This window comes from Callorhinus ursinus, unplaced genomic scaffold (genome assembly GCF_003265705.2).
Source record: "Callorhinus ursinus isolate GAN/ISIS: 27379988/994484 unplaced genomic scaffold, GSC_fseal_2.0 scaffold9, whole genome shotgun sequence".
In the NCBI taxonomy this organism is placed as follows: Eukaryota; Metazoa; Chordata; class Mammalia; order Carnivora; family Otariidae; genus Callorhinus; species Callorhinus ursinus.
This window is the reverse complement of record NW_027397071.1, coordinates 61128741-61143931: the sequence shown is the minus strand read 5'-3', so window position 1 is coordinate 61143931 and position 15191 is coordinate 61128741. Positions and strand designations below refer to the sequence as shown.

The 15191-nt window shown below is 37.9% G+C and overlaps 1 protein-coding gene across 3 annotated transcripts in view; it reads left to right on the top strand.

Moving 5' to 3' along the window:
* Positions 1–15191, top strand: part of CUNH1orf185 (chromosome unknown C1orf185 homolog) — a 38357-nt gene that overhangs the window by 14359 nt on the left and 8807 nt on the right. For all 3 annotated transcript variants that reach the window (XM_025871878.2, XM_025871876.2, XM_073896773.1), the window contains exon 3: positions 12752–12887. In XM_025871878.2, coding sequence (XP_025727663.1) covers positions 12752–12887 — 136 coding nt within the window. The remainder of the gene's footprint in view (positions 1–12751; positions 12888–15191) is intronic.

The following is a 15191-nucleotide window of genomic DNA, read 5'->3' as shown; positions in this document are numbered from 1 at the left end:
CATTAAGTAAGAATAAGAAAAATAAGAATCACAAAATAAAAGGATGTAAAAAATCATATCAAATATCTGAAATGTAGAGGGGAGAAGAGTAAAAAATGAGTTTAAAAATAAGCGACTGTCAGCTTAATATAGTCTGCTAAGTGCAAAAGATGTTATGTATAAACCAAATGGTAACTACAAATCAAAAAACATAATAGATATACAAAAAGTAAACAGTAAGGAACCCAAATATGTCCCTAACCCCCCCCCAGCAAACCGTGAAGGAGAGAAAGCAAAGAAAGGATCAGAGAAAAACTGCAAAAACAACCACAAAGCAAGTAACAAAATGGCAATCAATACATATCTATCAATAATTACTTTGAATGTAAATGGACTAACTGCTCCAATCAAAAGACATAGAGTGAAAGAGTGTATATAAAAATCAAGACCCAACTATAGGCTTCTTACAAGAGATTCACTACAGACCTAAAGACACTTGCAGATTGGAAGTGCAGAGATGGAGAAACATTCATCATGCAAATGGATGTCAAAAGAAAGCCAGAGTAGCAATACTTATATTGGACAAAATAGACTCTAAAATAAAGTCTGTAAAGAGAAACAAAGAAGGACACTATATAATAATAAATAGAACAACCCAACAAGAAGATATAGCAATTGTAAATATTATTTATGCACCCAACATGGAAGTACCCAAATACATAAAACAGATAATAACAAACATAAAGGAAATATTCAGTAGTAATACAATAATAGTAGGGGACTTTAACTTCCATTTACATCAATGGACAGATCATCCAAACAGAAAATGAATAATGAAACAGTGACTTTGAATGATACACTGGACCAGATGGATTTAATGGATATGTTCAAAACATTCCAACCTAAAGCAGCAGAATACACATTCTTTTCAAGTGCACATGCAACATTCTCCAGAAGAGATCACGTGTTAAGACACAAAACAAGCCTCAACAAATTCAAAAAGATCAAAGTCGTACCATGCATCTTTTCTGACCACAATGCTTTGAAATTAGAAATCAACCACAAGAAAAAATCTGGAAAGACCACAAATACATGGAGATTAAATAATATGCTACTAAACAATGAATGGGTCAACCACGAAGTAAAAGAAAAAATTAAAAAGTACATGGAGAAAAGATGGTGGAGGAGTAGGGGACCCTATTCCAACCAGTCCCTGGAATTGAGTTAGATATTTACCAGACCACTCTGAACAGCCATAAAATCAGCCTGAGATGTAAGAAGATAGATCTGGATCTCTACAAACAGAATATTGCAGGCCATTGGTTTCGAGGTATGAAGCAGGGAGCCGTGGTTCTGTGGGCAGATATCAGAGGATAAATGGCAGGGGGAGGGAGCTGAGCTGTCGGGATCCTACACCACCGGTGAACAAGAGCCTCCCGTGCTGGGATGGGGCACAGACTCACAGACCGGTAGTGACGGGGAAAGGACTTTAGGGTAGCTCCTTGGAAGGAAACCCGGAGCCAGGGGGCCGCGTGTGCGAACTGGGGGGCGGCTGGCAGTTTTAGAAGCACAAAGGGCAGAGGCGTGCCCCAACCTGGAGGCGAGGACTGGGAGCGCTGCTGAGGAGCGCACAACCCAGGATGCTGCAGTTTATAGCAGCACAGACAGAAATGGAGCTATGTGGCCTGGAGAGTTCACTGAAGAACAGACTGCGATCTCTCTGCTCTGAGGCAGAGGGTTGGAAACGATCTCTTCTGCCCTGACTCTCGGAAGAGACACAGAAAGCCGCCAGGGAAAGCTGCCAGAGAACAAAAGCCCCCCAAAACCGGTTTTCACTGAGCCCATCCCCTGCCACAGGGGTCAGGGCAACTCTGCCCAAACAGGGTTGCCTGAGTAACAGCGAGGCAGGCCCCTCCCCGAGAAGACAGGCTGGGAAAACAAGAGGCCAGCAACCCTAAGGTCCCTATAAAACAGGTGCATCTTGCTTGGATTGTGGTCAATAATTTGGACTCTATACATTCCTTCAACCACCCCTCAACAGAATGACTAGGAGGAGAAACCCCCAAAATAGGAAAAACTCAGAGACTATGACTTAGGCCACAGATCTACAAATGGATTCAGATATAACCAAGATGTCGGAGATGGAATTCAGGGTAGCAATTGTGAAGGCAATAGCTAGAATGGAGAAATCAATTAATGGCAACATAGACTCTCTAAGGGCAGAAATGAAAGCTGAATTGGCAGAACTTAAAAATGCTATCAATGAGATCAAATCTAATCTAGATAATCTAACAGCTAGGGTAAGCAAGGCAGAAGAATGAATTAGTGATCTAGAAGACCAATTAATAGACAAGAAGGAAAAAGAGGAGGCCAGGGAAAAACAACTCAGAATCCATGAAAATAGAATCAGAGAAATAAGTGACACCATGAAACGTTCCAATGTCAGAATTATTGGGATCCCTGAGGGGTTGGAGAGAGAGGACTAGGGGATATATTTGAGCAAGTCGTAGCTAAGAACTTACCTAATATGGGGAATGAAACAAACATTCGTGTCCTAGAAGGAGAGAGGACCCCTCCCAAGATCAAGGAGAACAGGCCAACACCCCGGCATGTAATAGTAAAACTCGCAAATCTTAAGAACCAAGGAAACCATCTTAAGGGCAGTTGGGGGAAGAAATTCTATATGTACAGAGGGAGGAACATCAGAATAACATCAGAACTATCCACAGAGACCTGGCAAGCCAGAAGGGCCTGGCAAGACATATTCAGGGTACTAAACGAGAAGAACATGCAGCCAAGAATACTTTATCCGGCAAGGCTGTCATTTAGAATAGATGGAGAGGGGTGCCTTGGTGGCTCAGTCGTTAAGTTTCTGCCTTCAGCTCAGGTCATGATCCCGAGGTCCTGGGATTGAGCCCCGCATCAGCCTCCCTGCTCAGTGGGAAGCCTGCTTCTCCCTCTCCCACTCCCCCTGCTCGTGTTCCCTCTCTTGCTGTGTCTCTCTCTGTCAAATAAATAAATAAAATCTAAAAAAAAAAACAAAAACAAAACAGAATGGATGGAGAGATGCAGAGCTTCCAAGACCAGCAGAAACTGAAAGAATATGTGACCACTAAGCTGGCCCTGCAAGAAATATTAAGAGGGGCTCTATAAAAGGAGAAAGACCCCAAGAGTGATATAGAACAGAAATTTATAGGGACAATCTATAAAAACAAGGTCTTCACAGGCAACATGATGACAATAAATTCATATCTTTCAATAATCACTCTCAACGTGAACAGCCTAAATGCTCCCATAAAATGGCACAGGGTTGCAGGTTGGACAAAAAGACAGGACCCATCCATATGCTGTCTACAAGAGACTCATTTTGAACCTAAAGATACATCCAGACTGAAAGTGAAGGGATGGAGATCAATCTTCCATGCCAACGAACCTCAAAAGAAAGCTGGGGTGGCAGTTCTTATATCAGACAAATTAGATTTTAAACTAAAGACTGTAGTTAGAGACACAGAAGGACACTATATCATTCTTAAAGTGTCTATCCAACAAAAAGATCTAATAAGTGTAAATATCTATGCCCCCCAACATGGGAGCAGCCATCAACATAAGCCAACTGTTAACCAAAATAAAGAGTCATATTGATAACAATACGTTAATTGTAGGAGACCTCAATACTCCACTCTCAGCAAAAGACAGATCATTTAAGCAGAAAATCAACAAAGAAACAAGAGCTTTGAATGACACACTGGACCAGATGGACCTCATAGATAAATACAGAACATTCCACCCTAAAACAACAGAATACACATTCTTTTCAAGTGCACATGGAACTTTCTCCAGAATAGGCCACATACTGGGTCACAGATCAGGGCTCAACTGATACCAAAAGACTGAGATTATTCCCTGCATATTCTCAGACCATAATGCTTTAAAACTGGAACTCAATCACAAGAAAACATTTGGAAGAAATTCAAACACTGGGAAGCTAAAGACCACTCTGCTCAACAATGTTTGGGTCAACCAGAAAATCAAAGAAGAACTTAAACAATTAATGGAAACCAATAAAAATGAAAACACATCAGTCCAAAACCTATGAGATACTGCAAAGGCAGTCCTGAGGGGGAAATACATAGCCATCCAAGCCTCACTCAAAAAAATAGAAAATCCAAAATTCACCAACTAACTTTACATCTTAAGGACTAGAGAAAAAGCAACAAACAATGCCCAAGCCATGCATTAGAAGAGAAATAATTAAGATTAGAGTAGAGATCAATGAATTAGAAGCCAGAAAAACAGCAGATCAGATCAACGAAACTAGAAGGTCGTTCTTTGAAAGAATTACTAAGATCGATAAACCACTGGTGAAACTTATCCAAAAGAAAAGAGAAAAGACCCAAATTAATAAAATTATAAATGAAAGGGGAGAGATCACAACTAACACCAAGGAAATAGAAACAATTATTAGAAATTATTATCAAGAACTATATGCCAATAAATTGAGTAACCTGCATGAAATGGATGCCTTCCTGGAAACCTATAAACTCCCAAGACTGAAACAGGAAGAAATTGACAACCTGAATAGGCCAATAACCAGTAACGAGATTGAAGCAGTGATCAAAAACCTCCCAAAAAACAAGAGTCCAGGGCCTGATGGAGTCCCTGGGGAATTCTACCAAACATTCAAAGAAGAAGTAATACCTATTCTTCTGAAGCTGTTTCAAAAAATAGAAACAGAAGGAAAGCTTCCAGACTCATTCTATGAGGCCAGCGTTAGCTTAATCCCAAAACCAGGCAAAGACCCCATCAAAAAGGAGAATTTCAGACTGATATCCCTGATGAATATGGATTCCAAAATCCTCAACTAAATCCTAGCTAATAGGATCCAACAATACATTAAAAGGATCATCCACCACGACCAAGTGGGATTTATCCCCAGGATGCAAGAGTGGTTCAACATTCGCAAATCAATCAATGTGATAGAACACATTAATAAGAGAGAGAGAACCATATGGTCCTCTCAGTTGATGCAGAAAAAGCATTTGACAAAATATAGCATCCTTTCCTGATTAAAACTCTTCAGAGTATAGGGATAGAGGGAACATTCCTCAAGTTCATAAAATCCATCTATGAAAAATCCACAGCGAATATCATCCTCAATGGGGAAAAGCTGAGAGCCTTTCCCTTAAGATCAGGAACACATCAAGGATGCCCACTCTCGCCACTATTGTTCAACATAGTACTAGAAGTCCTAGCAACAGCAATCAGACAACAAAAAGAAATAAAAGGTATTAAAATTGGCAAAGAAGAAGTCAAACTCTCTCTTTTCGCAGATGACATGATACTTTATGTGGAAATCCCAAAAGACTCCACCCCCAAATTACTAGAACTCATACAGCAATTCAGTAATGTGGCAGGATACACAATCAATGCACAGAAATCAGTTGCTTTCTTATACACTAACAATGCAACTGTAGAAAGAGAAATTAGTGAAACGATTCCATTTACAATAGCACCAAAAACCATTCGATACCTCGGAATACACCTAAGCAAAGAGGTAAAGGATCTATACTCTAGGAACTACAGAACACTCATGAAAGAAATTGAAGAAGACACAAAAGGATGGAAAAACATTCCATGCTCATGGATCGGAAGAATAAACATTGTTAAAATGTCTGTGCTGCCCAGAGCAATCTATACCTTCAATGCCATCCCGATCAAAATTCCAATGACATTTTTCAAAGTGCTGGAACAAACAATCCTAAAATTTGTATGGAATCAGAAAAGACCCCGAATCGCCAAGGAAATGTTGAGAATGAAAAACAAACCTGGGGGCATCACGTTGCCCGATTTCAAGGTATATTACAAAGCAGTGATCACCAAGACAGCATGGTCCTGCACAAAAACAGACATATAGACCAATGGAACAGAATAGAGAGCCCAGATATGGACCCTCAACCCTATGGTCAAATAATCTTCGACAAAGCAGGAAAGAATATGCAATGGAAAAAAGACAGTCTTTTCAATAAATGGTGCTGGGAAAATTGGACAGCCACATGCAGAAGAATGAAACTCGACCATTCTCTAACACCATACACAAAGATAAACTCAAAATGGATGAAAGACCTCAATGTGAGACAGGAATCCATCAAAATCCTAGAGGAGAACATAGGCAGTAACCTCTTTGACACTGGCCACAGCAACTTCTTTCAACATACATCTCCAAAGGCTAGTGAAACAAAAGCAAAAATGAACTTTTGGGACTTCATCAAGATAAGAAGCTTCTGCACAGCAAAGGAAACAGTCAGCAAAACAAAGAGGCAACCCAAAGAATGGGAGAAGATATTTGCAAATGACACTACAGATAAAGGGCTGGTTCCAAGATCTATAAAGAACTTCTCAAACTCAACATTCAAAAAACAAATAATCAAGTCAAAAAATGGGCAGAAGACATTAACAGACACTTCTCCAAGGAAGACATACAAAGGGCTAAAGACACATGAAAAAATATTCATCATCATTAGCCATCAGGGAAATTCAAATCAAAACTGCATTAAGATACCACCTTACACCAGTTAGAATGGCAAAAATTGACAAGGCAAGAAACAACAGATGTTGGAGAGGTTGTGGAGAAAGGGGAACCCTCTTACACTGTTGGTAGGAGTGCAAGTTGGTACAGCTACTTTGGAAAACAGTGTGGAGGTGCCTCAAAAAATTAAAAATAGAGCTACCCTATGACCCAGCAATTGCACTACTGGGTATTTACCCCAAAGACACAGATGTAGTGAAAAGAAGGGCCATATGCACCCCAATGTTCATAGCAGCAATGTCCGCAATAGCCAAACTGTGGAAAGAGCCAAGATGCCCTTCAGCAGATGAATGGATAAAGAAGATGTGGTCCATATATACAATGGAATATTACTCAGCCATCAGAAGGGATGAATACCCAACTTTTACATCAACATGGATGGGACTGGAGGAGAGTATGCTAAGTGAAATAAGTCAAGCAGAGAAAGTCAATTATCATATGGTTTCACTTATTTGTGGAACATAAGGAAGGGCATGGAGGACATTAGGAGAAGGAAGGGAAAAATGAAGGGGGGTTATCGGAGGGAGAGATCAACCATTAGAGACTATGGACTCTGAGAAACAAACTGAGGGTTTTAGAGGGGACGGGGGTGTGCGGATGGGTTAGCCTGGTGATGGGTATTGAAGAGGGCAGGTACTGCATGGAGCACTGGGTGTTATATGAAAACAATGAATCATGGAACACTACATCAAAAACTAATAATGTATTGTATGGTGACTAACATAACATAATAAAGTAAAATTAAATTTAAAAAAAAGGGCACATGGAAACAAGCAAAAATGAAAACACAATAGTCCAGGGGCACCTGGGTGGCTCAGTCAGTTAAGCGTCTGCCTTCAGCTTAGGTCCTGATGTCTGGATCCTGGGATTGAGCCCCAGGGTTGGGTTCCCTACTCGGCAGGGAGTCTGCTTCTCCCTCTCCCTCTGCCCCTCCTCCCTGCTTTATGTGGAAAACCCAAAAACTCCACACCCAAATTACTAGATCTCATACAGCAATTCAGTCTTTCTCTTTCTCTCTCTCTCTCTCAAATAAATGAATAAATAAAATCTTAAAAAAAAAACACTGTGGTCCAAATTCTTTGGGATACAGCAAAAGCAATTATTTTTTAAATTTTTTATTTTTATTTTTTAGAGGAAGAGAGAGAGAAAGAAAGGAGGAGCAGATAGAGAGGGAGAAAGGGACTCTTAAGCAGGCTCCACCCCCAGCACAGAGCCTGACAGAGGGCTCAATCTCATGACCTTGAGATCATGACCTGAGCTGAAACCAAGAGTTAGATACTTAACAGACTGAGCCACCTGGCCACCCCCCAGCAAAAGCAATTCTAGAGGGAAGTTTACAGCAATACAGGCCTACCTCATGAGACAAGAAAAACCTCAAACAACCTAAAGGAACAGAACAACAAACAAAACCTAAAACCAGCAGAAGAAAGGAAATAATAATAAAGATTGGAGCAGAAATAAATGATATAGAAACTTAAAAAAAAACCAAATCAATGAAACCAGGAGCTGGTTCTTTGAAAAGATCAACAAAATTGATAAACCTCTAGGCAGACTCTTCCAGAAAGGGGAGGGGGGATTCAAATGAACAAAATCACCAATGAAAAAATGAAAGAGAAGAAATAACAACTAACATCCCAGAATACAAATAATTTTAAGAGATTATGAAAAACTATATGCCAACAAATTAAGACAACCTAGAAGAAATGGATAAATTCAGAGAAATATAACCTACCAAAACTGAAACAGGAAGAAACAGAAAATTTGAATAGATCTATTACCAGCGAGGTGATTGAATCTGTAATCAAAAAACACCAAACAAACAATAATCCAGGGCCGGACGCCTTCACGGGTGAATGCTACCAAACATTTAAAGAAGAGTTAATACCTATTCTACTCAAAGTATTCTAAAAAATAGAAGAAGGAAAACTTTCAAATTCATTCTATGGGGCCAGCATTATCCTGATATCAAAACCAGATAAATATACCACAAAAAGGAGAACTATAGGCCAATATCTCTGATGAACATAGATGCAAAAATCTCAACAAAATACTAGCAAATAGAATTCACCAATACATTAAAAAAGTCATTCACCATGACCAAGTGGGATTTATTCCTGGGATACAAGGGTGGTTCAATATTCACAAAATAATCAGTGTGATACTTCTCATCAATAAAAGAAAGTAAAAACTTTGATCATCTCAATAGATGCAGAAAAAGCATTTGACAAAGTACAACATCCATTCATGATAAAAACCCTTAAAAAAGTAGGTTTAGCGGGAACATACCTCAACATAATAAAGCCAGACATGAAAAATCCACAGCTGTTATCATTCTCAATGGGGAAAAACAGAGCTCTCCTCCTAAGGTCAGGAACAAGACAAGGATGTCCACTCTTACCACTTTTATTCAACATAGTACCAGAAGTCCTAGCCAAAGCAATTAGACAACAAAAAGAAATAAAAGACATATAAATTGGTAAGGAAGAAGTAAAACTCTCATTATTTGCAGATGATGACACTATATATAGAAAACCCTAAAAACTCTACCAAAAAACTACTAGAACTGATAAATGAATTTAGTAAAGTCACAGGATACAAAATCAATATGTAGAAATCTGTTGCATTTTAATACACTAATAATGAAGCAGCAGAAAGAGAAATTAAGAAAATAATCCCATTTACAATCACATCCAAAACAACAGGATACCTAGGAATAAACAAAGAGGTGAAAAACCCATACTCTGAAAACTATAAAACATTGACGGAAGAAATTAAAGAGACAAAGAAATGGAAAAACATTCCATGCTCATTGCTTAGAACAATTATTGTTTTTTTTTAAGATTTTATGTATTTATTTGAGAGAGAGAATGAGCTAGAGAGAGCATGAGAGGGGGCAGGGTCAGAGGGAGAAGCAGACTCCCTGCTGAGCAGGGAGCCCAATGCGGGACTCGATCCTGGGACTCCAGGATCATGACCCAAGCTGAAGGCAGTTGCTTAACCAACTGAGCCACCCAGGCACCCCTTAGAACAATTATTGTTAAAATGTCCATACTACCCAAAGCAATTTACAGATTTAATGCAATTCCTATCAAAACAACATTTTTTCACAGAACTAGAACAAAAAATCACAAAAGACCCTGAATAGTCAAAGCAATTTTGAAAAAGAAAAATAAAACTGGAGGTATCACAATTCCAGACTTTAAATTATATTACAAAGTGGCAGTAATCAAAACAGTATGGTACTGGCACAAAAATAGACACATAGATTAATGGAACAGAATAGGAAACACAGAAATAAACCCACAATTTTGTGGTCAATTAATCTTCAATAAAACAGGAAAGAATATCCAATGGGAAAAAGTCTCTTCAACGAATGATGTTGGGAAAACTGGACAGGCACATGCAAAAGAATGAAACTGGACCACTTGAAGAGAGCACAGGCAGTAATTTCTCTGACATTGGCTCTAGCAACAGTTTTCTAGATATGTCTCCTGAGGCAAGGGAAATAAAAGAAAAAATAAGCTATTGGGACTACATCAACATAAAAAGCTTCTGCATAACAAAGGAAATAATCAACAAAACTAAATGGCAACCTATGGAACAGGAGAAGATATTTGCAAATGACATCTGATAAGGGGGTAGTATCCAAAATATATAAAGAATTTATACAACTCAACACCCACAAAACAAATAGTCCTGTTTAAAAATGGGCAGAAGACATGAACAGACATTTCTTCAAAGAAGACATCCAGATGCCAATAGACACATGAAAAGATGCTCAGCACCACTGATCATCAGGAAAATACAAATCAAAACTACAATGTGATATTATCTCTCACCTGTCAGGATGACTAAAATAAAAAACACAAGAAACAAGTGTTGGAGAGGATGTGCTGAAAAAGGAACTGTCTTGCACTGTTGGTGGGAATGCAAACTGGTGCAGCCACTTTGGAAGACACTATGGAGGTTCCTCAAGAAATTATAAATAGAGCTACCCTATGATCCAGTAATTGCACTACTGGGTATTTACCCAAAAATAATCCAAAAACATGAATTCAGAGGGATACATGTACCCCTCTGTTTATTGCAGCATTATTTACAGTAGCCAAACTATGGGAGCAGCCCAAGTGTCCATCGAATGATGAATGGATAAAGAAGATGTGGTATAATAGACAATGGAATATTATTTGGCCATAAAAAATAATAAAATATTGCCATTTGCATAAATGGAGCTAGAGAGTATAATGTTAAGCAAAATAAGTCTGAGAAAGATAAATACCATATGATTTCACTAATATGTGGATTTTAAGGAACAAAACAAAGAGCAAAGCAAAGAGAGAGAGAGGGAAACCAAGAAGCAGACTCTTAACTATAGAGAACAAACTGATGGTTATAGAAGGGAGGTGAAGGGGATGATGGGTGAAATAGATGATGGGGATTAAGGAGTGCACTTGTCATGATGAGCACTGAGTGATGTATGGACTTGTTGAATCACTATATTTACACCTGAAACTAAGATGACATTGTATGTTAACTATACTGGAATTTAAAATTTTAAAAAGAAATAGAAGGGAAAAAATTAGAAAATGTTTCAAGAAGGAGGAGATGATATTGAAAGTGCTTAAGAAATTGAGAAAGATGAGGAAGGAGAAATAATTTTTGGATTTGGCAACATGGAAGTTATTGATGACCTTTAACAGTTTTGGTGGAGTGATGGGTTCAGAAGCTCACATTTGAATAAAACACAGGAGGTAAGAGAATTGAATCAAGTATAGACCTCTCTTTAAGGAAGTTGGGTTTTTTGTTTTGTATTGTTTTGTTTTGTTTTTGGTGAAGGGGAGTTGACAAATGGGGAAGTAGCTGGAGGAGAATGTGAGGTCAAGGGAGGGTTTTTTTTCTCTCTAAAAATTGAAGACATGCTTGATATCTTCCTCTCTCTTTCACGCTTCCCTCAAATTTGAACCATCACCAAGTTCTATTTATTTACCTCATAAATCACTCAAATCTATCCTTTTCTTTCAGTTACCACTGCCACCATCTTATTTATCATTATCCTTCACATAGATTACTGCAGTACAAGTTATAACTGACACTCTACCTGTACTATCATCCTCATTAAATCTCTTCACACTTCAGCCAGACATTTTCCAAATACACATCTAATCAAGTTACCGGACCATTCCATCCCATTCACCACTATATTATAAAGGACTTCCCATTGCTTTTAGGATAAAGACAAGTGGCATGACTTTTAAGGCCTTACATGGTCTGCCCATTTCTTCTCCCACTTCTCTCTTGCTTTCACTGCTTCTGCTACACTGTCCTAATCTGGCCTCTAGGTCTTTATACTTGATATTCTTTCTGACTGGAATATTCTTTCTTCTTCATCTCCCTTCCTCCACAATACTCTACCTAATAACTTACTATTTCTTCAAATGCCCAATTCAATCATCCCGTCCTCAGAAAAGCCTTCCCTAACCTCTCTAACCAGATTAATTCCCTTTGTTGCATACTCCCATAGTCCACCAGGTACCTTTCCTTGATAACACTTTCCAAAGTTGTAATTTTTCATTTTCTTGTCAGCATTTTAGTAATGTCTGTCTTCCCTAATAGTGTTTAACCTCCACGAGAGCAATAACAATTCTATGAGGGTAGTGGCTGTGCTTTTTTCCCTTGCCATTATATATACAACACGCAGCATAATGCCTGACACATAGTACCGAATAAATATCTGTTAAGTGAACTGAATTCAGTGAATGAGTGAATCCTAATTGTACCTCGTTAAGTAATGCAATACAGTCTCTTGAATTAATTTAGAAATTTTCTAGTACTTCTGTAAGAAGAAATGGCAATCAGCATTATTTTTTAAACAGTGTTTATGGTGACTAACATAATAAAATAAAATTAAAAAAAAGAAAGGCCATAATTCCTTGAAAAAAATAAAATAAATAGTTAAGTTTGGAATGACTGCATAAGAAGTAGCTTAATTTACATTTTATGAATAAAATAGGTGTAGTGAAATCAGTAACATATAAGAAGTGAATATATATGTTGATTGGTGTTTTAAAAATAAATATATAGTAATTCTGATTTTAAACCTTTATGTACAACTATTAGAAATAATAATTTAAATGATTTATAATGGAACTCATGTTTGATAATAATTCTTTATAAAATATTTTTCAGAGAAATATTTCAAAATTCCAAATTTAAAGCAACTGATGAGAGATGCAGGCAAAGATCATTAAAGGGAAAGATTAAATCTCATTCTCAGTGTGTCTTTATTTCTCGAAATTTTCATACTGGAGGATTCCAATCACAGGTAGTGTATGATATTTTATAGAAATATTTTCAAATAATTTATTTGATACCATGTCATGAACATTGTTGTCTTTAAATTTGAAAGACAGAGTATCCACTGTTATTTTTAAATTTGAGAGATAGTAACATGGAGCTAAATTTAAATTACCCAAACTAGTTAGTTTTTATATTATAGGAAACTGAAAAACTAAAAGAAAATGTCTGCTTTTGTAGTTGCTTCTCTATATCTCTAGCTTAAGCAACTTCTTCCTAGAAACATCGCCAAAGGCAAGGGAAGCAAGGGCAAAAATGAACTATTGGGATTTCATCAAGATAAAAAGCTTTTGCACAGCAAAAGAAACAGTCAGTAAAACCAAAAGACAACCGACAAAATGGGAGAAAATATTTGCAAATGACATATCAGATAAAGGGCTAGCATCCAAAATCTATAAAGAACTTATCAAACTCAACACCCAAAGAAGAAATAATCCAATCAAGAAATGGGCAGAAGACATGAACAGACATTTTTCCAAAGAAGACATCCAAATGGCCAACAGACACATGAAAAAGTGCTGAACATCGCTCGGCATCAGGGAAATCCAAATCAAAACCTCCATGAGATACCACCTCACACCAGTCAGAATGGCTAAAATTAACAAGTCAGGAAACGAAAGATGTTGGTGGGGATGCGGAGAAAAGGGAACCCTCCTACACTGTTGGTGGGAATGCAAGCTGGTGCAACCACTCTGGAAACCAGTATGGAGGTTCCTCAAACAGTTGAAAATAGAGCTACCATACGATCCAGCAATTGCACCACTTGGGTATTTACCACAAAGATACAAATGTAGGGATCCGAAGGGGTACGTGCACCCCAATGTTTATAGCAGCCAATGTCCACAATAGCCAAACTGTGGAAAGAGCCAAGATGTCCATCGACAGATGAATGGATAAAGAAGATATGGTATATATACACAATGGAATATTATGCAGCCATCAAAAGGAATGAGATCTTGCCATTTGCAACGACGTGGATGGAACTGGAAGGTGTTATGCTGAGTGAAATAAGTCAATCAGAGAAAGACATGTATCATATTACCTCACTGATATGAGGAATTCTTAATCTCAGGAAACAAACTGAGGGTTGCTGGAGTGGTGGGGGGTGGGAGGGATTGGGTGGCTGGGTGATAGACATTGGGGAGGGTATGTGCTATGGTGAGCACTGGGAATTGTACAAGACTGATGAATCACGGATCTGTATTTCTGAAACAAATAATGGAATATATGTTAAGAAAAAAAGAGAAGAAGAAGATAGCAGGAGGGGAAGAATGAAGGGGAGTAAGTCAGAGGGGGAGATGGACCATTAGAGATGATGGACTCTGAAAAACAAACTGAGGGTTCTAGAGGGGAGGGGGGTGGGGGGATGGGTTAGCCTGGTGGTGGGTATTAAAGAGGGCACATTCTGCGTGGAGCACTGGGTGTTATGCACAAACAATGAATCATGGAACACTACATCAAAAACTAATGATGATTAACATAACAATAAAAATTATAAAAAAAAAACCCTATGCTCCTCAGATTGGGATTATTACAGGGATGAAAATAAATGACATAAGAAAAACAAAGCAAAATTGCCAGACCCATCAGAGGAAAGTGATTTGGAAATAAGAGGATACTCAGATAACCAAATAATCTAACAAAACCAACTAATTGAAATTAAGTACAACTTAACAAGGATTTATTAAGACTTCATTATATTCTAAGCTCTGGGAACCCCCAGTTAAGGTTGGTAAAATATGCTAGTGTAGTACAAGTGGGAAAAGAAGAAACATAATTAACTTTCTGTTATGTGGTGTCAAAACAGTGTTATATGGACAAAGTAAAACAAGGGGGAGATACCAGTAGAAATGTAAAACTATGATATAACTAAACAAAACAAACATTAGTGGTTTATAGCATCATTATTATTATAGCATTAATAAATGAATAGCAACAAATTGATAGGATATCAAAGTTTCATTATACATATTGAATAAAATTGAACTCAAGTTGAACTCAGTGTTCATTTGTTGAACAAGTATTTTTCAAGTGCCTTAAATATGACAACACTAGGTTTGACACTGAGGCTACATAAACAAATAAGATATGAGTTCAGACCTAGATGAGCCCAAAGTTAGTAGAGAAGAAAAACAGATAAGCTAAAAATTACAGCATAATGTGGTAAGAGCCACAAAATTGAAGAAGTGCAGACAAGGGAGCATAAATTGAGGAAGGCTTCACAGAGAAGAAAGTTTTAGCTGGATTTTGAGAAAGGAATGTAAGTGTGCCA